The 25,916-nt window shown below is 31.6% G+C and overlaps 2 protein-coding genes across 7 annotated transcripts; one reads left to right on the forward strand and one right to left on the reverse strand.

Annotated features, from left to right (window-relative positions):
* Window positions 1-109: 109 nt before the first annotated feature.
* On the reverse strand, window positions 110-10,939 carry Mad (mothers against decapentaplegic homolog 1). 6 transcript variants are annotated; one of them, XM_074133134.1, is made up of 9 exons: window positions 9,971-10,083; window positions 6,052-6,327; window positions 4,808-4,979; window positions 4,485-4,697; window positions 4,274-4,395; window positions 3,965-4,163; window positions 3,466-3,706; window positions 2,552-2,739; window positions 110-248 (listed from the first exon to the last, which is right to left on the reverse strand). In XM_074133134.1, exons 1-8 carry the CDS (start codon window positions 9,974-9,976, stop codon window positions 2,580-2,582), a joined length of 1,389 nt encoding a protein of 462 aa, XP_073989235.1. In that variant the 5' UTR covers window positions 9,977-10,083; the 3' UTR covers window positions 110-248; window positions 2,552-2,579. The 6 variants fall into 6 exon arrangements, with proteins under 6 accessions (XP_073989235.1, XP_073989236.1, XP_073989239.1 ...); XM_074133135.1 differs by having other exon boundaries at window positions 113-248; window positions 2,548-2,739; window positions 9,971-10,084; XM_074133138.1 differs by lacking the exons at window positions 110-248; window positions 9,971-10,083 and adding an exon at window positions 10,806-10,939 and having other exon boundaries at window positions 1,441-2,739.
* Blm (Bloom syndrome helicase) lies at window positions 10,449-25,916 on the forward strand. The gene is made up of 27 exons (XM_074133131.1): window positions 10,449-10,749; window positions 10,829-10,917; window positions 11,874-11,911; window positions 11,994-12,188; window positions 13,131-13,308; window positions 13,676-13,740; window positions 14,041-14,199; window positions 14,374-14,690; window positions 14,770-14,883; window positions 15,362-15,819; window positions 16,015-16,130; window positions 16,309-16,530; window positions 17,598-17,685; window positions 17,974-18,121; window positions 18,556-18,687; window positions 18,768-18,866; window positions 18,982-19,147; window positions 19,537-19,732; window positions 19,813-19,997; window positions 20,075-20,240; window positions 20,476-20,663; window positions 21,496-21,681; window positions 21,933-22,071; window positions 22,152-22,365; window positions 23,509-23,556; window positions 25,021-25,059; window positions 25,146-25,916. Exons 1-27 carry the CDS (start codon window positions 10,616-10,618, stop codon window positions 25,234-25,236), a joined length of 4,170 nt encoding a protein of 1,389 aa, XP_073989232.1. The 5' UTR covers window positions 10,449-10,615; the 3' UTR covers window positions 25,237-25,916.

Raw genomic sequence — 25,916 nt, forward strand, 5'->3', positions numbered from 1 at the left:
ATAAATAGATATAAAATAATAGTATTGGTTTTTACAAGCATAAATTTCATTATTTTGTTATCTTCATATATATTCATATATATATATTCTAAGAATTCAGTTAAAACATAACATTAACTCAGTCCCTGTTCCATGTAGAATCTAGCAAATAAAAACACCTACATTAATTGAAGATGGTGGAGATGAGTCTGAAAGACTGAGCACTTTTAAAGTGGAAAACTTGAATCAATTTGCTGCATTTAAAGTTCCTGAAGAAACAAATCAGTTACAAATAAAATCCAATTTATATTATACATGGGAGATCAATAATTAAAAAAAAACAAAAAAACTATAAAACAGCAAAAATCTGCCTTAGAGGATCCTGAAAAGAAGAGTGTAACAAATTGTGATTATTAAGTCGTTTAGATAAATATGCTGCTCAATGTCTACAAATTCTTCTTTCGACATTAAGAAAAGAAGTATAGTTTCCAATCAATTTAAATTAGTAAAAGCCCAATGAGGAAAGATGGAAAGATAGGAAGGAATAATACTAAGTTACCCTTGAGGGTTTAGAACATGAGAACTTTGAAGAGATCAAAGTACAGAAGAGAACTCAGAAGAAATCAAAAATAAAAAGGAAGAGTAAGAGTGCAGAAGTTAACAAGAAGAAATAATGAGAAAAGGCGATTGAGGCTTTACGGAGATAAAAATATTAGGGATATATGATTTTGGGGAATACTGAGGTGCGTTCATAAATTCAAAAACAAATTTTGTTACTTCATACTAAGTATGGTATATTCCCCAAAATCATCAATCAACAACGGTCGAAAGCCAAATCCATCATTAGGGATATACTGAAATTCATGAAGTTTTTCCGAATGAAGTACAAAATAGAATTCTAATAAATTTAACTTCTCAATTAAGAAATTATTCATAATAATAGAGCTATTTGATTTTTCTTAGAACTATTTACTATCTCTTAGAGCTATTTACTATCTCTTGAAGTTATTACTTTCTTCCTATAAAGCAATAACTTGTTTGTGCACAACTGGATTCAGACTGGACGGAAGCGGTCAGCTAAAACTAACGGCGATTAGCTAAACTAACACATTTTTGTGCATTTTACAAATCAAAAGGCATGGAATCAACAATCAGATATTGAACCTAAAATTTCAGCAGCCACTATTATATTCCTTATAAAAGAAGCACACTAAAATAAGTGCATCAGCAACATTTGGGGATGATTTGGGACTTGCACTAATCAAAATGTAATGCCAGATCTTATTTACACAAAACTCTTCAAACAATACAACTTTGAGTAAAGATCGTGTCCGAGTTAGATAATGAATCAATTTTGTGGTCTCTATATTCTGGATAAAAGTCTGTAGAGACTTTACATACAACTGCTGTGCATGTACTGGAACATCTGCTGATGATCTTGATTTATGGGCAAAACGTCAATGGAGGAAAACCATGGAAGCGTCTCAACTAGACACTGGTTTTTAAGTAAAAATGGGTGAAAAGTTAAAAAAAAAAAATACTTGAGTTAGTCTTATCTCATATTGAATATGTTAAGATGCATAACCGAAAGATTTAAAGCGCATTTTGAGACAGGTGAAAATGAGAATTTGATAAATACACATATCAGAACTTGGAAAATTTTGTCCTTGACTAAATAATTATGAATTGTTAAAAAAAGGACATTTAATCTAGACGCTCAACTCAAAATGACACTATCACCACGGGAGCTCGTTGTTGAACCTCTGAGAGGAATTTAAAAAGATTATGTTGGAGCTTTTATGGGTAAGTGGGCAATTGATTCTGGTAGCTTTCTTAATAGAGATGTTCTTACATAGTGACTACGACTTCATGAATAAATACAAATTTTGTGAGACTTATATGATCAATTTAAATTCAATACAACTTGTTTCCAAAACTCACATCCTAATATTTAAAGAATATCTTCCACTCAAAAGACATAAAACAGCGACTAACTATGCTTCGAGCAATCAAGCTGAACAAAACTTTACAGTCACTGAAGCATATGTTCAGCAGCAATGCAAAGCTGTAAGAGTATTATTCTACGATTGATAGTTGCTAAGACAAACTGCGACACTAAACGTCAGAACTTCCTTATGTTCAATCGAGAATTGAAAATAACTCTATCATTGATGAGGATTCTCGAAGAAATTCCAAAAAGAAGATTAAAGGATAAGATGAGAGTGCATAAAAGCAAAAACAAAATGACAATTGGAAAGTGGAAGGCGCACTACATTAGTCCAATAAGGAATTTATAAGAAAACCCACAATGACAAAAATAAGGAAATTTCAGTGTTAACGTTCATTTTATTGTACTATCGTTTATTGTATTATTTACAAATTAATTTATTTACTTGTTATGTATTTGTTTCTTTCTCCAGGGAACTGTTGTGTACATTAAATAATTCTTATTTTATTATCATATCACCAAGTTGTATTAATATTGATTTCATAAGGACAAAATTTCATTTTGTTTGAATATTAAAAAAACAAATTAATTGTTTAAATAAACTAAATCTTAAAACTTACTTACTAAAAAAATTGTTATTCTTTTCTTCTGTTTATGAAACAGAAGAAATTGGATTATGCGGAGATCCCATTTGTGTTAGTACCTTATCCAGCCACTGCAGAGGTCCATGTAAATGAATTTCTATCCAACACGGTGTAGATGTAACATCTTGACGGTGGTACTCAGCTCCCCACCCTTTTACGAAGGACATTCTAAAAAAATAGATGAATAATTATTAAATTTATAACCTTGTTCATACATTAGTTACTTTCAAACATCCTTCTTCATTTAGTTCGTTCATTTATTTGAAGAATACCTCTAACAGCAATTTCAGCAACTCTTTCAACAAATATGTTTTCATATTTTTTTTCAAGCAGGTTTCTTGAAAGAAGAGATCGGCTCTGTGGTAGTGAAGTATGTAGTCTAAAGACCTAGTTTTTGACTAGCTTACTTTTTCTACAGAATTTTCGTTGCTTTAAAATAAAGTGTTTTTTGAAAACATGGTTAGAACCTTAATCTAAAAACATGATCACTGATCTGAGGGAACTGGCAAGTGCCATTGAACGGAAATATGTTTCAATTAGGTAATTATATAATAACGTTTTAGTGAATCTTTGCAAACTGACCAGGATAAGAGAAAACAGATCTCAAAATTCTTGCCAAATTTTGACCTACCAGACGAAAAGTATAGTGACGCTACTTTCACATTAATGATCGTGCAAACAAGGAACCACCAATGCAATCCCAAAATTTATTAGGGAAAAGCTGCATACCACCTTATTAAAACTGTATAATATTTAATATAGCGGGACAGATACAAGTGTATAAACCTTTGAGCTTTATAATCTGGTAATATTACACACACCTCCACGGATGGGAACCGTACAAGATAGAAAATTAATAACATATTGCATAATGATAGTAATAAAAGTTTTTACCTTATGGTGCACATTTTAGTAAGCTCATAAACTGCTTCAAATCCATGGTTGACACTTTGTGAAAGTAGCTGCGCAAATTCCTGGTTGTTAAATATTTTCAGTGAACATCCAGACGGTATTTTGCAAACCGTACTCGGATGAAAACCGTGATGGTGGTTACAGTTTCTCGACTGAACAAATATGGCACTATCTGAAAGACATTCGGCGTAAACCTCTCCTCCAACATAGTATAAATGAACACCTACAGAAAGGAAGTGGCTAAAATTAGTAATATTCATTCATTGCCAAGTAATCATTTGAATAGAAAACAAACTTATGAAATTCAATAAGAAATAGAAAGGGAAATGAGAGTCAAAAATAACATGAATAGCCGTTACATAAATGTCATGATAGCCGCTGTATATCTAATTACTTAATTTTGCTAAAACACCGGAAATGCTAAGGTGCTAATTTTTTAATAATATGCTTTAAAAAGTGTACATGATAAATAAAAGATAACCTTTTCCAATGTGTCTACGAGTATTCTCAATAGTGGAATTTCTGTTGACATTTGACAGCTGACCAAGGCAAAACCGATTCATATTACTGCTTGGGTTAGTAAATCCATCTACAATAACAGTGTGAGACTGACAGTGGAATACTTCTCCAACTCTACAATTAAGCTCATAATATGCTATGCTGGCCCAATAAGGAGGTTCCTGATTAAGCAAAACAATATTCTTTTAACGTTTACATTTTATTCGGAATATCTACAATATACGATCAGAAACAATTTAAGAATATAATATTGCAGAAATACATATAATACCTGGTATGAGACGGGTGCTACCTCCGGAATAGCCGCTGTATCCATGGGAGTTGCTTCTGTAGTGGGAGATGGAGCATGTTGGCTATCCTCAGGAGGACTGTAAGCTGGTGGAGGTGATTCATCTAAATTTTAGTTCAAATAAAAAAAATATTAAAATATTTTTCAAGGTTAAAAGCCCTCAACGTTGAATTCGCATATAAGAATGTCTTACTTCCAGGAAGTCCATTGGAGGAGAAAGGACTATGTGGATTTGATGATGCAGGACTTGGAACACTGCTAAGCGGAGAACTGGGCCCGCCAGAAAATCCGGATCCACTATAAGAAACATTATGTGGCATAGAAGGTTCCGCTAATTGTTGAAATGGAAGTAGGGAATGACCAGGTGCAAATTCACTATGTCGTGGAACAAGAACCGGAGGCAATACTGTTTACAAAAAGGAAAAGCATTTGATCAAGTCACCATTTAGTAAAAACCTCTTTGATGAAATTTATACACAAAAATCATACTCTACTCATTTTTTTTTTTAAACATACCAGGGCTTTCAACTCTCTTGTAATGGTAAGGATTAATGCAAACTTCTTTTTGCTTGGCAGAGAACGGATACTGACAATGCTCAAGAGGTTTTAACTCATGATGAGATTGCAAATCTGGCCATCGCCACACTCTACAGTAGATTACGTGTGGCAGCCCCTTTCTGTGTGATACCTAAAAAAAAAAGCAACACACCATGATAAAAATGTACAACTTATTCAAGTAAGTTTGGTAGAAATTAACAATCAGAAGGTACCCGTTATCCTATGTAAAACAATTAGATTTAAAATGGCGTGAGAAAAAATCTCGATTGAAGTTATGCTATTTCCAAATAGTTGTACGTATCAACTACTTTTGCAGGCTCTACATGAACTTCTGTCGATATGCTGGCATAAGCGCAGAGACGCCTAACTATCTGAAGAAACTTGAAAACTTCTCCATTATGGGGGTTAAATTTTTTAATCAATTTAATACTTACCAAGAAGGGATCGCAACTGGGGCTATAAGCAGTGCACAAATTACACTAGAATAATAATTATATATAACATAATTTGAATTTAACAGTTTGATTATAATATAATTTGAAAGTATATATGCATTGATTCCTTCTTATTGAAAATTAGAAGGTGCACAGCCTGGGGTGGATAGGAATTGAAAACCGCCCTGTCCGCCAGTTACTAGCGTTAAAAGTTACCGCTGCCAACAAGGCAAGGTTTCTTGAGGAAAAAAGAAGGCATGGTGGAGGAAAAAAGAAGGCATGGTGACAGCACGCGGCTGGGTTGCCCTTTTTGACTCAAAGAAGCGCCTCTCTAGGTACTTTCAAGAGCTTAGCATATCCTTCTTTAGGATCCCCTTGCATGATTTTCCAGTGCCTTTCCTAAGAAAGTGCCATAAAGCTCTAAAACCTGTTATGCGACACGGAGAATAATGCTCATTGTGAAATCGCAAAACAGCTCTCTCTATAGATTTTCGGAGTATCGGGGTAACATACATTTATACACTAGGCTGCCATTCTCCTACGGCTAGACAGTCGGGCAGCGCGCTGTTAAATAACGAAAATAACCTCAGTGATTTAATATTATGATATAATTAACAAATAATCAATATAAAACTTTATTTTCTTATAATTTGTTCCTAATGTATAATGTATGAAGTAAATATCTCTTTTACAAAAGCTGATTTATTATACTGCTTAAGGAATGGAATAAATTTTACTAAACGTGCATGAGATAAAATGCCCACTTGCCTGCAATCTACCATCTAAACTTCTTGGAATAGTTACACAGTTACTAGGCTGCCCAGGGCAGCTTAATGCTCGTTCCAAGTCCTCAATGGCACCTTTTTTCTTTTTTAGTTTTTTCACTAGGGCATCAACAGCTCGTTCGGCCCATTTTTCCTCTTCGTCACCTTGTTTCCAACCTAATAGTTTTTTCACTGCAGGACTAGTAAACGAAAATAAACTGTTTAACGAAGCCATAGCTCCTCCAGAGCTGGATGTTTCTGTCTCAGTTTCCATTTTTTTCTAAAATAAAACGAAATTATATTACCAAATAACATTCGATAATATAAAAGATGGCTAAGAATTAAAGTTAGTAATGGTTTTATAACAAAATTAAAATGCACAAAAAAATGAAAACCAATTTCCCTGTCATAACCTTAGTACATAAAAAAATAATGAACTTAATTTGCTGTATTAACAAGGAAGCAAAACATTTAGGTTAAGTACTTAATTCATCCACTCACAGGAAATAAAACTATAGTTGCTAAATTTAACAATTTTCACAAAAGTAAATACCTTAGATCAGAACTCATCAAACAGAAAAGAAATTACTAAAGACGAGTTTTGGTGTTTAACCAAACACATCGTATATGGAACAGAAAAAGTATTTATATTGTACCAAACATCAGGTTCGCCAAAACGTGTTGGTTAAAACGATGTTCAGCTGATTATTGTGTCAATAACAGCTTACTAAACTGTTACTTGTATTACAGGTTATAAGAAACTTTCCTGTTGTAATTCTCATAAATAAAACTAGTGTTTTAACTTTATGTATGTTGTAAGAACACTAGTGTGCTTGTGTTCAGTGAATAGCTCCTTCCCTAGCGAAGGGAATTATCTACAAATACCAAGTCGTAAAGGTTTTAATTAATTTGTTTTTTCATCACCATAATAGATATGGAAAATTTCGAAGAGTAGCAAAACTAACTTGCATAAATCTTATTACTTCAAGTCTTTCTATTAGATTAAGACTATTTAGCTTCAATTTCACAAACCGATTTCTACCTTCCTTTTCATAGACAATCCGTTTTGAATTGACAGAAATTCATTTTTTTTCTAGATAAATTTATTTATTTACAATATGGGCAATCACCCAGTTACAAAGAAGTAACTGTTTAAAGTAAAATTAACTATTTATTTAAGTAAAATTTCTAGGTAAAGTGAAAATAAAAATTTAAACGAACGTTATCAATTTACATATAGGATTAATAATTTATTTTAGATGAAAATGCAACTGAACATTTAACAAGGGTTTTTAATTATTTTCGTGGCCATAAACAAAAAATAATGACAATCTAATTTCCATTGCATAATATAGAACATATAGGATTATAGAAATACAGGGTATTTAATTTGAAATACTAATCAAAAATGTTAAAATTCATATTGTCAGGATGAAGAATGGATAAATAATTTAAAATGTATAGTTAAATTTTATTTTCAAAGGTCTAAAACTCAGCAAAAGTTAGTTCAAAAAATAAAATTGAATACTTTGTTTTACTTCCCAACACATAAATAAAAAAAATTAATCCCGCCTTTTCTCATTTAATATAAATTTCTAATTGATAACCAGCATTAGATTTGGTAAAACTGTCCCAACCCAGTTCTTTTTCTCAACGAACAATGCAAGCTAAACACAACAAACTTGCTCTCTAAAAAACGTGGTACATTACTCTGTTCCTAACAGAGTTAACCAAAACTTATCTTGGTTGAACGCCAAAACTCTCTTCAATGTGACTAATATGAAGGTTGGTTGACTAACGGTTGTTAATATTAACATAAAATCAATAAGTCCAAAAAGTTTCACCAGTTAATTGCTCTCCACAGCCCCACTATCTAACTCTCACACAATTTAAGAGAGAAAAGTACACCCCAAACAAAACTAGTTTTGCTAGATTGGACAATTATGTAGAAATTTTTGAACTGTAATGAAATATTTCGGGGGGGTGGTCTTACAGTATAAAGGTAATTAATTATTGCTCTACTGGAGCACCTGCTGGCTTAAAAAACTTAAGGTTGAACTCTTAGTAACACACTTAGCACACTCATTAGGTTCAATTCATCTTACTCATCATTTTATATTACAAAATATTAAAAATTGGATCTATTAATCGTGTGAGGACTACTATAAAAAAAAGTAAAAGCATAGCCCGTAGCTAAGAAATTGTAACTTTACTTCAGAAGATGTTTCAAAAAACCAAAGAAAGATCATTCACGTATCAAAAAGGGATGTAAATAATTTATAAATTTACAATTAACTGGATGGGAATGAGTTAAGTGGGGAGAGATACCAGCTCTTTAACCGATATGTTTGTTGTTCATTTTATTAAACTATTGCCAACAATTTTGTTTTATGAATGATTTTCAACTAACTTCACTTTTCTTTTTTTTTGCTTATTCATTTATTTTTTTTAAACATATTTTAGCAAATTTTTCGACTCTTGATTTTTATGCTATTTTTTTTTAAAGTGCGTCAACATCTGAGGTCATCAGCGGCCAGAATTTTTTCAGTCCAATGTGGCCTCCAGGCAGTTTCTTTCATTACAGATACAGACAGTGAACTGTAACTGAGGAAAAGAAAATCTAAGGGCTAGCATCTGGATTCGAACCCGAGATTTCCGCGTTGATTCATCGCTATTATTGTATTCTCCAGAACAGTTCAAAGGAATGGTCAGCAAAACAAAAGAAACGATGTGTGTAGGATTTAAACATCCCAGGCTTCAGAGCTGTAACTACTACATATTGAGGAGGTGGGTTTAAAAAAAAAAAGTAAGAAAGAAGATCTGGAAATGTAAGGAATGGTAAAAATGGTGGCCATTTAAGAAGCTGTGCGTTTGTTAATGTAGGTTAAGGAAATATGTATGTTTAGGAGTTTGGATGGTTATGTTTCGAAAGTGTAAAGATGTATGACGTTCTGACGTTGCAGAACACTACACTGGTCTTGGTAATGGTGAATATGTTTTTAAGCACACCGCGCGTTATAATACCTCGCGTCCGTACAAACAAAATCCGGTGAGCATAAAAGCGATAGGAGTCCCAAATGCTTTTTGCAATCAAGAGAAAAAGGCATGAGAGTTGAGACAAGAATTCACATGGCGTTAGTGCGAGACTGGTAACAGTAACGTAGCAACGAATAGAATCAAATAATTTAAAAACTGATTATGCAACAAACGTTTGCGTTTACATTGCCATCGTTTGTGCTCTCCTAATATAAATCACATATTGGTATCACAAAGTAACTCAACTATGAATATGATGAATATTCAACACAGTTGGTTGATGAACCTTCAACTATAAATGTGCATAATTGCGGTTACCTTTAAATATAATAGAAGAAAAACGGAGGGTCAAACTTAATATTCAAACTTCATTTTTCTTACTCCAACTCAAGAATACAATTCTCTAGCTTCTCAGTCAATCTTATTAATAGCACTTGCATTTTTTAATGTCTGTACGATTATATAGGAAAAGTTTATAATAAATTGGTTTAAATAATAGAAAATATGACTTCCATTAATTAATTCCTGCTTAAACTCGAAATGGTAAAATAAAACTAATATTCCCTCTAAAACTAAACGATTTTTGTCACAACTAATTACGTCATCATTTGCTAAAGAGCTCTAGTTCTAATGATGTGAAACTAAAATACCTCTAGACAGGCAAATCTATGAAGTTTATCTAAGACCGGTAGCCTTACGTGTATATCGTGCGAAAAATTAGATGATCACTGCAAGGTGTAAGTTTCGAATAAATTGTAAAAGGAAGTTTTCTGGCAAACAAGAACCAATTAAAGAGAATCGCAGGCCAGAATTCCTATTCGTAAAAATAATGAGAAATCTTTGGTAAGGAGTTTGAGTCATTAAGGCTAATTAAAGTGGTTAGGTACCTTCATCGAAGGAAGCAAAACCTTTGGAAGAAAGAAGAATAGTTTTTCCAAGATGGAGTGCCGAAGTGGACTTCAAGTGGTTTACCGAGATCGTGACGAACCGCCAGAGGTAAGGACAGCTGGTAGGCTAAAGTAGGAAGTTATGGCCTCCAAGGAAGAAGACCTTCGAGGAGAAGTTGCGCTTTCTGTTTAATAATTTGATTAAAAGCAATTTTGAATTATTTCCATTCAAGTTATAAAAATTTAATAGTTGAAAATAGAAGTGTAATTTAAGAATTGTTCGAAAAATTGGAAAATAACATTTTTATAATCATAATTTATTGTAACCTCACCACATCGAACACCAAAAAAGATATGGTTCTTAGTCCATGAAAGCAGGTAATCCTGTTTGAATGAAATTAAGGACATTGGTGCACGGCGGGAATGTCGTGCATGCCGATTTTATTAAAGGGAGGTTATCCTACTGTTTTATGTTTTTCTTTTAGAGTTGAGTCGAAACGACCATAATGAATTTAGTAAATTAGGGCGATATTCCTGCTTATTATCAACAGAATTCCGAGAATTGATATGTTGTTTTCATATATGAACAGATGAAGTTATGGTTAGTTTATGGTATGATTTTAAGGTTTTCGTTCTACGCGTACCATGGAAAATGGAAAATTTGGAGGATACAATAAACTCCAAACTTCTAGAAAGTCACTGAGTGTCTCTAAAGTTAAGAAGAAACAGTCACAACTAACAGGTTTTTTGAAATCGAATACCACATTAAACTCTGTAAAGTGAGTTTCACAGAAAAAGTTAGTATCTAAGTTAATGATGAGTAACGGTTACTTACTTATTTAATTTTATTGTTTTCAGTGAATCTGTCGGTTCCAACGAATTTTCATTTGAATCTCCGAACAGTTTTGGAAAGGATGAAGAATTACTTAGTGGTAGTGAACAATCAAGTACGTTTTTACATGTGGTGAGAGATAAAGTAGAGGCAGTAAAGGTTTATGCGATTAATTTTAGCTTATTTAATGTTAATTAAAGTATATGTAAAAAACGATAGTAGAATTCAACAATTTTTATTTTTCTCAACGAGTCCCTAGGCATTTATTAATCTTCTAAGTCGATATTTTAAAAAGTTTAGTGATTTTTTTTTGCATACTAATAGTATGTACGTGTTTGTAAACAGTTTATGTGATAAGCTGTGCTAATACTTGCTAATCAATCTAATACAAGCTATGCTTAGAATTCATTCTACTATTTCGCTACACCGCCTCATGACATCGGACATCTTGCAATTTTGATAAAATGATGGAATAATTTCTGAAGTTCTGTCACAAATATATCTTCATTTTGGAGAAAGTCCAGTTGATTGAACCTTCATCTCAAATGTTACATTAATATTTTTCCTGACTCTGATTATATTCAAATGTTTTCGGATTTCCAATCACCATACTTAAACATGTGACTGTCACGACTTTTCTACCTTTGGAAAGCCTTTACTTCTCAGCTTTTAGGAAATGATCCTCTAAAGTTGTTCCTGCAGGTCCTAAATGTTGGTATTCCGTTGTAACTGACCCCTAGAAACCTAACATTTTTTTCTCTTCATGTTGTGGGTGAAATAGCTCGCCGCAAGCTTTATCTTGCCAAAGATGCCTTCTTTAAAGGAATGAGAAGACGTATCGCACTTATTTAACGGCTTAAACATTTGTTTTTTACACATAGCTTAAGGCCTTATGTTATCTGGCCTATGAACTTAACACCCTCAAGTTTTGAGAGAAGAAACTAATTGCTGCCAGAACTATTCGGAAGAACGAATCTAAGAATTGTTAATCGTTTTGTTAATATTTAAAAAAATGAATTAAAGAAAAAGAGAGAGTAACAAAGTAACCTTAATCCATTTTTTTTTTAATAGATAATCTAGAAGATAGTTTGCTGGAAGGACTTGTACATGTAAGTGCCTCATATTTTAACATTCCTAACTGCAAGAAAGTATCTTTTCTTTAGTTACTAATTTTCGAATTGATTTTTGAAGGTCAACTCTACAAGTGCTTCATCTCCAAAAAAGGCTGCAACTACTTTGACAGGGAGCTTGGATGATTTAGATGAAGATGAAATTATTATCAGCAGTGATGACGATTTCAATTTTAGTAAAATTAAAACAAAAACAGATCATTCACAAAATATCAGCTCATTATCTATACCTGAAACTCCTGAAAAAAAAGAAGAGGTATAATATTTATATATGTATAATTATAATTTTGAATGTAAACTGTGATTTTTTAACGCTACATTTACATTTTTGGTGCTTTATGGTGTATTAGTTGACTAAGTTCTAGGAGAATCAGAATGGGTGAGGATTATATTCATTTGTATTTGCCAGCTTGTTGTTATTCTAAATAATACTCTGATTCATCGGATTGGCTACTAGACTATGAAAAATTAGTTTAAAACACTAGTTGTGCATTATATTAAAAACAAAAACTAATTGTAATGTGTGGAAAAAATAAAAAAATATTCGTAACATTAATCTCTCTCTCTCTCTCTCTCTCTCTCTCTCTCTGCACAACACTACAGCCTGGCGTGGACCTTGGCTTCCTTGACAACATTAAGCCATTGCACATAACATTAATAAAAAAGTTTAATTTTAACTTGCGATATGTTGGCGAGGGATGAAGTGAAAAAAGGAAAGCTCTTCTAGGTTTTTTAATTTTTTTTTTTTTAGCTCTTCTAGGTATTTATTATTTGAGTGTTAGTGTTTCTTTTTTCTGTTAGTTTACCTAGGATACAGGATTCAACAAATTCCCTCAAAAGAGTGGTCCGCCGTTGAGTGGCTATATCCGAATGCTTCTGAGTTTAGTAAAGCAGCAGATGACTTTCACGTATGCCAGAGCTATATAACTTCTCTGGATTAGAAAATCTTAACAGCATAACAGTTGTTTGCATTGCTTGCTTTTCCACTAGAATGTTCTTAACAGCTCCAAACTAAAAATTGTGTTTCATTTCGTGTTGATGAATTTTGTCTTCTACCACTGCTGTAACAGTATTTTTTCAGAACTAGATTCTGAGCTGTTTCATGAAAGAAGCCTTAAAATATTATTCCAACATTTAAGTGAGAACTACAAGCACGATGTTCCTTTCTTTCATTCATTTTTAATTTTGTTGTACATAGGTAGCATTGAAAAACACTTATGAATCTACTAAAGCAAACAAAGGAGATTCAACGAAGGATTTAGTGAGTAACTTCCTTAATGAAGATGTAAAAACATTTAATAATAAAACACAACTACATTCTCAACAGTCATCACGAACTTCAGATATTTCACCATTGGAAAATCTTGAAAATGAAGGTAAGTGATATTTACGGTGTATTTAATTAGGATCAAGTAGTACAATAGCCAATTTGTAAATTATTCATTAACTTTCAAGAAAAGAGCTATTAGAGAAGGATATTTAATAGTTAACATTTGTTAGTTTGGATTAATATTCAAATGTTTTACTGCTGCAGAATAGGAATAATTTACTTTTACTAAACTAATAGAGAAGTGAAGTAACTAAAGTATTGCCATAAATTTACTACTTAGGAATGAATTTGCAATATAAACGGCCAGAGGTGGTTCAATCATTTTTTATTTTATTTTTTAAAGATTTATTTCAATTATGTAATATTTGTATATAGCAAAACATCCTCTTTAATTTGATTTAATTTCAATTCAGAATGTCTTGAGACGTGGCTAACAAGTATGAAATCTTACTCCAGTACCATAAAATTATCATCTACTGTAAGTAAATATTGAAGATGTATCTATTGAAATTAGTATCTACTAAAATTTCTAATATATTCTGCTACCCAAAAGAGCCATTTGATTAAACATGAATTAGAAGTAAGTCCTAAGTTGGGCTATAATTTTTCCTGAGCCATTAGTACTTTTCATGAATTTACAAAAGTAGATAACAATACCTTTTAGATAAATATAATGCAGACAAATTCAGGTCCACCTTTGTAGATATAAATTTATTCTATAAAAACCAACAATTTTACTAAGAAAAATATGCATTAAGAAAAGTAATTGATTTTACAGATGGAAAAATGTGAAATTGAAAATTCAGTAATAACATTGGAAAAATTATATACTGATGTTCTCAACAAGACGTTCTCTATATTTATTAATATTCCTCCATTAATATCAGAACTTATACCATGTTTAAGAGGAAACAGCTCTGTATTAAATCAGTTGAAGGTAATAAGAATTTGTATTTTATTTAAAACACTAATCTATGGACGTATATATAACTTCTTTATAGATCCCTGTTTTTCCTATCCTTATTTTCCTGCATAACTTTTAAAGTCCTATTCTAAAATTAAACCAAATTTATTTAAGATTACTGATTGTACTTACGATTTATGCTTTGAGGAGTTTCATGGCAACCTGAGAACAGATATTAACAGGGGGAAAGCTTTAGTGAAAAAGATTAGTAAAAAGTCTCTAGAAGAACAAAAAGTTTTAAATCTACAGCAGGCAACTACTACAGATGTAAAAGACCTGAGGAAATCTTATGAAAGTGATGAATATGATTTTGTTTCAAATATATTGGATGAAATGCCTGAGAAAGAATTTTCCACATTAAACACACCTCTGTCAGAAACACAAAAGAAGTTCGGTTACTCAGAAAAATTCCCAGAAAGTAATAATAAACAAGAAATTAAAAAGTCACTTGAAGAAAATAGAAGGTTGGTGCAGTTATTCTGATTCTAAATTATATGTACGCTCTAATTAATCATAAAATTATTTATTTTTTTTATTTTTTAGCAAATATGAAATAAAATCTAATGAATTATTGAGCTCTCCTACCTATGGAGCTAAAGGCGATTCTCTGGAAGTTGGTAATTCGGATAACGATACTCCAAACGTAGGATCATTTAGGTATTTATCTATTTTTATTGGTAAAGTTCGTCCCTAATTCCACCCAAGAAAACCCAATACTTTCTAGAATCAATAGTTAATTGAACATTAATTTCCCTACTGTCGAGTTGAAATTTTGTGATAAATAACTGCAGTAAAACTTTTTCACTGTATCCGAATACAATTCGTTTTCAACTTGCCAAAAGTTCACATGAAAAATAAGTATGCATTTGGCATGTTTAATAGCAAGATTTAAAACTAAATGGGTGATCATTGTTCTGTAACATTTTGTCTAAATTGTTTTAATGAAATGCTTGGTTTTAATTGAAGTTAATATGTCGACATGCAAATATTTTTTAAAATTTAATGTTTATTGGGATAAAAAGTATTTTCATCTCAGATTAAAAAATAACTTATTATCAACCATCCTGCGGCAGGATTTTATTTTCACATATAATTGCTATTATATTCAAAATATTTAATAATCAGTTATTTGCAGGATAAAGAAACCTATGTTAGCGAAAATGTCAGGAACTAGTACTTTGAAATTTAACCATGGTGTTACATCACCGGCAATTCCAAAAACTGGTATCGAGTCATCGAAAGCTTGGAATACCACTAGCAGTACACTGGATGGAGAAACTTTAAGAAATGATTTTATGGTGAAGAAAAAAATTGATGTCCATCCAGTATCCTCTGGAACTTCTGCGATATCTTTTCCTAGTACGTCCTCTGCAAATACTGAAACATCTCAAATACATTTGGAAACAAGTTCGCCAGCACAGTCTTTTAGAACTAATTCGTCTAAGTCTACTGTTTCTGAAACTTCTCTGATAAATCATGAACAACATTCGCTGCCAACATTCAATAGGAATTCTACCAACAATTCAGTAAACGACCTAATCAATAAAAAAGCTTATTCTATACAGAATTCTTCCAAATCATGTAGTACGCCAGGTAAGCTGCAGTTTTTATAGGTTTTCGTTTTATGTTAGATAAAAAAACGTTATTATATAAAATTATTGTATTCAGAAATAATTCAATAATTATTAAACGTAAACGTAAAAAAAACTATTGTGAATAGAATATTGAAACGTTATTATTATTTTTATTACCTCTGGCGCAATTAATATTGTTAGCTTTCTTTTTCAGGAAAAGTCAGTAACAAAATTAATCTTCAGAAAGGTTTGTGTCAAACTAGTGAATTGGAGGATAGTTCCGCAGAATTTAAATCAACTAAATATGAACACTCTGCAGAATTATTTAGAGTAAGTAAAAATTAATTAAATAAGAAAAAGGGGAAAAAATGTTGATTACAAGGAAGTGGCTTACTGACACAGTTTCGAAAGTCTGAAAAATTCTAAGTTCCTTATTTTATTTGATTGTATGGATTATAGCCTAAATCCGTTGGATATTAAAGAATTACCCTGTGTTTCTTCATTACAGGTATTCAAGGAGAAATTTGGCTTACATCAGTTTCGTCCAAATCAGTTAGAAGCTATAAATGCAGCATTATTAAATCATGACTGTTTTATATTGATGCCAACTGGTGGAGGCAAGTCTCTTTGTTATCAGCTCCCTGCGTTACTTACCCGAGGAGTCACGATTGTCATCTCACCATTGAGATCTCTTATTTTTGATCAGACCCAGAAGTTGAAGCTTCTTGATGTAAGTTAAGATTTAGTTATTAGTTTTTCCCCCTACAAATTGAATGCTGTGATTATTTGCAATACTTAAGAGAATACGCTGGGATTTGAACAGAACCTGCACCTTACTAGTTTCCCTGCCGATTATTATTATTTTCATAAATAACGGACTCTTTCTGCTGATCTAATACATCTAGAAAAGAATCCTTTTCACTGTGAGCGTCCTGCTTATCAACAAAACCTTCGGAAGTCTGTCCGACGTCATGATATTCTCGACAGCCATTAAACGCCCCATGTCGCGTAACTTCACTATTTCGCTGTGTAATTTTGCTTTCTCTCCTCGATAGAGACAATATTGAGATCAGTAATGCCCTTAGCAACCACCTCCCGGGCAGTCTTTTCTTGCCAGATTACATATGGCTTGTTGCGACTTACAATCCCTCTATTTTCAAATACTGGTTGTAGTCTGCATTGGTGATTGGGAACTACCCTTTCCACAATTTCTGACTTCATCACAAAGGCCTGGTAGATTAGTCTTTTGAATAGTTGTGGACCCTCCTGTTGCTGCGACAACCATACTGGTCCATAGCGCGTCCATCTAATGAAGACGTTATTTGCGCGAAGCGCGAAAGAGTAATTTGCCTTAATAAGATATGATGAACGCCTCAGCTTCTGCAGAACAGCCACTTCCTGAAAGCCAAGTCCACTGACAACGATACATTCATCGGCGAACCACGAGAGGCCCCGGAAAATCAACGGCTGTATCAATAGACTGGCAATTCACGATGAAAACACAAGGTCATCCTGAGAGAGGCCACCGGAGAGAAATGTACTTCCGTACGACCGCAGCGGTGTTTTTCCTGTTCATTTTCCAAAGAAGAGATCACAGTTCGGAGGCCGGCAGTGCCCATGAATAGCTCTGAGTAATAATGACCTGATGTTGACGACAAAACATTACCAAATATTCGGCTTTTGCAAAACCAGACGTGGTTTCGCCAACACCTACATTTGGAATCTTTTAAGTCTATTAATTTGGTAAATAACAAAGTGGTTTAAAGAAGAGGCTCTCTGATTTTTATAAAATTTCAGATTGGGGCTGCCTGTTTGACCAGCGATATTTCGGTGACCCAAGAGTGTGATGTCTATCGCCAGTTACATACCACTCGGGATGAACCAGGTATCACTATAATTCTGTTTTCTCCCCAAGTTAGGAAAAAGATTTTTTTAAAATTATATTCACGCTTAGAATCAATTAATTTTCTACAGTCGGCACTTCACCCGTTTTTATTGTGCCATTTGAACTCTTAAATATCAGAGTATGTACTAGTATACAAATACTTGTTATTTTTAACATTATATGCATAGTTCGGATAAGTAATTAGCTTTAAAAACCTTGGTAAAGTCTTGATTATTAGATATGTTGCTAGAATGTCAATTCCTATTAATATGTTTATTTTTTCAATAGATTTAAAAATATTATTCGTAACACCAGAAAAAATTGCTGCAAGTTCACGATTGGAGCGAGTATTCCAGAATCTTTATGATAAAGGACTATTATCCAGATTTGTTATTGACGAATGCCATTGTGTATCCCAATGGGGGCATGATTTCAGGTGATTTCTTCATACTTAAAATTTTATATTAAATTGAAACTTACCATTTCTTTATTAAATTAGTGGGCTCTTCAGATTGCTCTTCATTTCTATAAAATTTGTCTGCTGTTAGTAGATGAATGATCTTTGAGGATTACTTAGCTATTTTGAGCTTTTGGTTTAGAAAACTAGCTCCGAATCTTCAGGGTTTTAAATTTGCTAAGAGGACTGTCTTTTCATGATCAGAGTTCAGTGCTTAACAGTTTTATCTCATTGTTTGTATCTGGTCCTAGGATTATCTCGTCATTTTATCTCGTACATTTGAAACATAGCATTCTCTAAAAGTAGACACACTAGAAGATTTATTTTATCACCTAGTGTTTTACTCACTTCCTTCTCATTAATCTATTACACTCTTTTAATTTGTAAATTAAACAATTTTTTTTTTTTTAAAGGCCGGATTATAAGAGGTTGAAATTATTGAGGAAGAAATATCCTAATGTTCCCATTATGGCATTAACAGCAACTGCCACACCACGAGTCAGAAAAGACATCTTAGTACAGCTTGATCTACATTCTCCAAAATGGTTCGTATTATCACAGAACTGTTTGGAAATTAGAGTTTCAATAATTACTTTAAAAAAATATATATTCCACTTCTTTTCAGGTTCTTATCAAGTTTTGACCGTCCTAATCTTAAATATGAAGTTCACAAAAAATCTGGTAAAGCAGCTTTGCTGGAAATTTTGGGATTATTAAAAACAAAGTAAGAATGTATAATTACTTTAATTATATTATAAATGTATTATTTTTTATTATAAGTGTATATTTTTAAAAAAGGCTGGTGTATTTAATCTTAATTACTTGATCATTGATATCAGATTTGCAAGGGATTCTGGCATTATTTACTGCCTTTCAAGAAATGATTGTGATTCATTAGCTAAACAATTGAAATTGAATCAGATAAAAGGAGAAGCTTATCATGCTGGTCTCGCAGATTTAAAACGGAATGAAATCCAAACAAAATGGATTAAAGATCAAATTAAGGTAAATGAAAGTTTCTGTACAAGTCTGAGTCGATTGTATTACGTTCGAATCGGCAGGAATAATTTCATATTTAATTCCTTATAAGAAATCGTGTTGTCAAAATTCATTCTAATTCAGCTTTTTCACAGTTTTTTTTTTTTTTAAATTGAACTTCTTAATAAGTCCTGCTAAGAATTTTTGTTTATGGATAGATTATAGAGTGTTGTTTTCACTAATAACGTTATTATAATTTAACCGTCTGTTAAATGTGACGCTTTTATTTTAGTATTTTGAAAGGGTGTTTGTAATGGGAACTATTTTCTCAAACTTACCATTCCCAAATTTATAAAAGTGCTACTAGTTTCTAGCTTAAAAAAAAAGAAAAACTTACATTCCACTTGTGATTGCAGGTGGTATGCGCTACTATAGCTTTTGGCATGGGTATCGATAAACCAGATGTAAGGTTCGTTATCCACTATTCTCTCCCTAAGTCGATTGAAGGATACTACCAAGAAGCTGGAAGAGCGGGCCGAGACGGGGAAAGATCCTATTGTATATTGTACTACAGCTACCACGATCTTCATCGTCTCTTGAAACTAATCGAGAGTAAGCTACTAATTATTTGCTAATATATTTCATTTTTGGTTTTTGAAATAATAGTTTTTTTTTTTTTTTTTTCAATTCAGTGGATTCTGAGGGAACGCCAGAAACAAAACAAATACACAAAGATAATGTACAAGCAATGTTAGCTTATGCTGATAATAAGACTGATTGCCGCAGAGTAATACAATTAAATTATTTTGGTGAACGATTTTCAAGATCTAATTGTAAAAATAGAGTTAGCACATCATGTGACAATTGTTTATGCCAGGTTCTTAGAAATATAATTTGTTTATAATTTAAAAAAAAAAAAAGTTCGAAATTTATATTATTTATTCAATTCTACAGGAAGAATATAAATCTGTAGATGTTACATCAATTGCTAAAGAATTTGTGCAGGCAGTGAAAGAATTATGTGGAGATGCTTCACGACAGTCTTATCATTATAATTTTACCGTATCACATCTTGTTGACGTTTTCAAAGGAAGTTCATCTAAAAAAGTTATTAGTGCAGGTGAATTGTGCAGCTGACTTTAAATGTTTATTTATTTTACAATATGTAGCAGGAATCAGTCCAGTTAAAGAGATCAGTTATTATATGCATATTTAAAAACTTAAATTGATAATAATACAAATGATAATAAGAAAATACTATTAAAAAAGCGCAATATTCTTTTCTGATTTACTTCAGATATTACTTTTTTTAAAAAAAAAACGAGAGAAAAGAACGTTTTATTTATTTATTTCAGGACATCAACTTCATAAATTACATGGCAAAGGAAAAATATGGTTGAGGACAGACGTAGAACGTCTGGTTCGTCAACTCATAAGAGATGATTACTTGCTGGAGATATCAGTGCCTTCAAGAGATGGAATTGTTCATTCTTATACCAAAACTGGTCCTAAAGCAGAACTGCTACTTTCTGGCAGGGCTAAGGTATGTCTTTATATACTTTAAATTTTTATACATTACTCTATAAAAGTCTCGACTAATATTTCTAATGCATATATTTCTCTTAATTTGTTTTGAGTAAGTTGCAATTCTGGCTGCTAAACATATTTTAGCTTCACTTCATAAATTGCTGGGGTTTAAATATTTGCTAATTTTTCTAATATATCTGATAAATTAATTGGAAGAATGGCCGTTATTAGAACATACTTGCAGGGTTTAAAAAATAATTTATTTCGAAAGAAATTTACTAGTTAGAAAATTTTTTATGGCCCCCGCCAATTAACGCAACATTGTATATTTCAAATAAATTTTTCGAAGTTTATAGTGTTCGAAGTTCCCTTGGGCTTAACAGAGAGAGAGATTCATCAGATTGATATAGAATATTCACTTCCACCTATAAAATTTCTGATCTGATACTTGCAACCCTTGCTCCTTGCCTTTCTACTTACTTTTCCCTTTTTATTTTTGCTTTATTGTTCATTTCAGATATAATATAAAAATCACTTCCACTTCATTTTTAATTTAATGTAATTATTTTCAGCCTCAGAGTTACTATTTTCTTTAATATTTAAATACTCATTTTTCGTTTTGTTTTTTCGAGAGTATTTCTGTTTCAGTAGGAACTATTCTATTTTTGGGTTTATTTTCGCTGGGAAAATCTAAAGTTAGACTGTTAATAATGATAATAATAATGATGACTGTCATGCATCATTTAGTTTGTTATAGTTACTGTTCTGATACTTCCATCTTTTGTATCCATGCGGATAAAACAATTATTATTGTTATTATTACAAAATTGTTAATTTTACTGTTTCAGATAAATTTGGCAATGAAAGTGGGCGGAACAAAAGCTGATGTAGTGATTAATGATAATGTTCAAACAGACAAAATAGATAGCGCACTTAAAGATATACATGATAACTGTTATAAAGAACTTATGAACAAGATTCGAGATATTGCTTTGGAATTAGGAGTCAATTCCAGTTCCATTATGAGCACTGAGGTACATTTAAGTTATGAAATTATTATTCATTATAGTTATCCAGAATATATACACATTCGTATAGCTTCACTCAAGCACAGTCCCCGCTCAGTACCGCTCTACAAGGCACATTTTTGACCTTTTGTAAGATACCCCTGCCAAGTTTGGATAACAGCTAGTAACCTCCTGACAAAACTGTTACATGCAACTTTTCAAACTAGAAACTAGAAACTAATTCACAGAGGAAATTTTTTTGACACACTTTATTTCAGGCGTTGAAGTCAATGTCTAAACAACTGCCACAAACTGAAGAAGAAATGCTCAACATTGTTGGAGTTACCAAAGCAAATTTTGATAAATATGGCAAACAGTTGTTAGATGTTATTGAAGGCTTTGCAGCAGTTAGAGATGGTAACTTAAAATGGCATTTAGAATGGAGTTTACTAGTGAGTTTCTTAATTATGAATATATGTTAATTTTTCTTTTATTAGTAATGATGTATGAAAAATCTGGCTCAAATTCGCAAAATAACGAGCTGGGCTCTGGTGATGAAGAGGATGATGTGGTGAAAGGATGGCTATCCACCACAACAGAATCACCATACTTTGCAAGTGGTTCTTCAAATTCGAATACTTTTAAATCGTATAAAGGAAAAAGAAAACGAACATTCCGAGCGAAAAATACCAGGACTAAAAGAGCAAAAAAGTGGGTGTTTAAAAAAAATTGTTTTTCACATTATACTACTTATAAATATTATGTAGGTAATAAAAATATTTCGTATACATTAAGTAGTAATCCTGTCACAGTTTTGGTTCTAATCGTCTTCTTTCTGTGTCTTCTGTCCGACTTGTGATATTGTCTAGCTTCTGAAGCTTGGAGGTGTTAGAATTTGGATTATATTCAGTACTGTGTATGGAATATAATTTAGTCTGGAAAACTAAACTGGACTTGTGTCCAGTTGAAGTTTTTAGTTTTGCAATAATCAAAAAGCTGAAGTTTATGACCAAGAATAGAGTTTTGTATACGTATTCTGGAAACGTAATGTATTGTATTTGATTAAAACTGCCCGGTAGGACAGTAGTGTAAGGGTTAGTGTGGTTAGAGATGGGTAGTGTAAGTTATTTATTGTATTAGTCGAATTAGTTCTCTCAATGGTGTCAATTTTTATTATTTCATCTAGTCCCTGACCTACGTCTCCCAGTCAACTTTTTTTCCTGCAGCACCGCTTTAACAGGGAGATGTTTAGATTTCAGTTTTAGTTTACTGTCTAGTGTATTAGTAATTTCTTAAGCTGAGGAAGAACGTTGATTCGTACCAAGTGAATTTATTAGGATACCGGGTTCACTTATATTGAATGTCCATTAGTTTGCATATGTATATTACATATCTCCTAGATTAACTTTTTTAGTCCATTTCCATTTAATTGTATTAGTGATATATGTTCAGTTGATTTCGGTTGACAGTTACAAAAAGCTCGTAAATAGTTTTGTTAGAATAGTAAATTTATGAAAATAAAGTACTTATGAGTTTGAGTGATGACATCGCTGAGAATCACTGGCAGTGAGGTTTAATGGATGAGAGATTTGGTCTTGGATTTTACATCAGTGGTGCCTTAGAGTATTAGTGCTGGGATGTTATTGTAAGATGCTTTTTCTTCAATTGGTTGTTCTGAGTTGTCAAATCATTTTCGTAACTTCGATTGATTTTCAAATATTTTTGAAAAGATACCATATAATAAATTGTATTTCTAATTGATGTAAATCGCTTTCATGTAAAGCTTATGTGTAATGTGAGTTAGTTATTCGAGGAAGTTAATAACATCTGAAATTGTTGCTTTTATTTTTCTAGAAATGAAAGTTATTCAGGTACATCTGTAACTGCTAATAACCCAGCAAGGTAAGCATTAAATTTATTTTTGTATACAATATTTCACTGCAATATTTTTCTTACGGTCTGAAGAAATGCACATTCTCAAAAGTTTAACAAGGTATACTTTCGCTGAATGCGTTATGAAGTTACTTTCCGCAGGTTTTACATCTATAAATAAAATTACATTAAAAAGTTTATTTGACATTAATCTATTTAGTCATATTCGGTTATTTATTTAAGTAAAATCCACACAAAGATGGGATATAAAATTAATTATTTAGACAGCTATAGCAAAGAAAATAGCATTTACTGTTTGTGTCAATTAATAGTACTACTCTTGAACAATTTTATTGTGAAAGTGAACTACTTAAAAAACTGAATTGTTTCCTGACTTATTAAGTTTAATTAATCCCTTTATTTAGGATGAGGTGTTTAAATTTGAAAGTATTGGTTTGTTTAGCATATGATTACCAGGATTATAATCATTTATATATTTAGAATTATTAATTAAGTTCTATATATATTGACCGTAGGAAAAATATGCTAATAATTATTGTTGAATTAATATTTAAATATTATTATTGTTTTATTTGTGAAAGATGGGAAGCAAACAAAAATCTAGGGATTTTCGGTATAATCATTTATTATTTTTGGTAGTGAAGAAAAAGAGAAAATCTCTGTAAAAAGAATTAATTTTTGTTTGGCACATAGGATTGTCTTCTATCTGGGAGTCTATCAAATTTCTATAGCATGACCGTAAATAAACAAGAGGTCACCACAGTTCCAGTGAATTTTCTTAAATGAGAAGTGCCCCTTAACCGAATAGTTTTCATATTAAATTTGGTAAATATATTACAGCGCCTGTGAAAAGCTTATCTTAATTGAAACAGATTTCCGTAGGGTTACCATTTCCCTAAACACATTAATGGAAATATCTAACTTAAAAGTAAAACTGAAAGAAATAATTTTACCGCACCATTTTAACGCAAAAAAAAAAACTTTACTCCATGGTTGTGAAAAGTTTTTGTGTGCCTAAAAATCTTATGTTAGTATTACAGTACTTTTTTTCGTATTAAACATTCATTCTGATTATTGGAAATTCAAATTGCTGGAAGATGGATTATCGATTTTTTTTTTTTTTTCATATTTAACAAAATTTTAAACAATTAATGATATTGTGTTATTAATAAACTTGTTTAAAAAAAAGATGTGGTTGGGACTGCAGTAATGGATGGATAAAATTATATTCGGTGTTACTTGTCCCTTTTGGTTAACTCTGACCTAATTCGGATTTTCTACTTTGGTTCGAGTTTTTTCGTCAAGTTTGGGTAAAAAAAAGAAGTAAGTTTTGCTACAGACAAAAGAAACAATGTTTATGTGTAAGAACCACTACATTTGTAGTGGATTATAGTTGTGCAGACTGATATTTAGAGAAGTAACAGTACCACTTTTTATTCATTTAAATTATTTTTACTTTCTCTGTTTTATTAGAGCTAGAATAGCGGAAGCTACAGCAAAGAAATCTGTTGCGTAAGTTTATATTCACAATATTTTCTTTATCTCCTAAATTCAAAAAATAAATTCACTTTTTTTTTTTGTTGTGTATTCAATTTTAGGGCGAAAAAAATTGCTGCAGCAAGTAGATCTAAAGGAAATTCAAGCCAACGGAAAGGGTTTATTCCTTTACCAAAAAATATTCCTCTGTAAATATATACATATAAATAACTGTACAAATATTTTCTTTTTATTAAAAGTAAAACTTGTTTTATACGTTTTTGTAAGCCAAAAGAAAAAAACAAAAATCACGATATTATATACCAACCGGTTTAAAATATTCTGAAGTCAAGAAAACTATAATTTTCGGGTTTAGATTTACATGAGTACTTTGTTTTTCTTAAAATAATTTGTATTTTTCATTTTCTACAAATTTTAGCTTAAATAAAAGTAAGATGCGTCTTTAATTTTCAATTATGGCAATAGTTACGGGCTAATTTTTATAAACCCATAAAAACTTAGCTTCGATTATCTCAAATTTATCTGTTCTACAAAGAACCAAGAATTGTAAATTAGGTGAACAATTCAGTTCTGCCTCGAAATAATTTGAATGCGATGCTCATAAGAAACTGTTATTGCCTAAATGAGCATTTTGAATTGTAAATTCTATATTTTTATCAAAAGAAAGTAATGGTATAATATAATTGAAAATTCTAGGTTTTCATTGTACCAAAATTTTGTATTTTACTGTAAGACCAGAATTTGACACTAGAAAACTACAGTTTAAAAAAAGTATCCTTGTTTTGAAAAATAAACTTTGAATATAATAAATTTGAATCATAATTTGTTAAATTTTACTGCTATATTTTACAAATAAATTTAATTGTTATTTA

This window comes from Rhodnius prolixus, unplaced genomic scaffold, assembly GCF_049639745.1.
Source record: "Rhodnius prolixus isolate KJV_2025 unplaced genomic scaffold, Rpr scaffold_10, whole genome shotgun sequence".
NCBI classification, from domain to species: Eukaryota; Metazoa; Arthropoda; class Insecta; order Hemiptera; family Reduviidae; genus Rhodnius; species Rhodnius prolixus.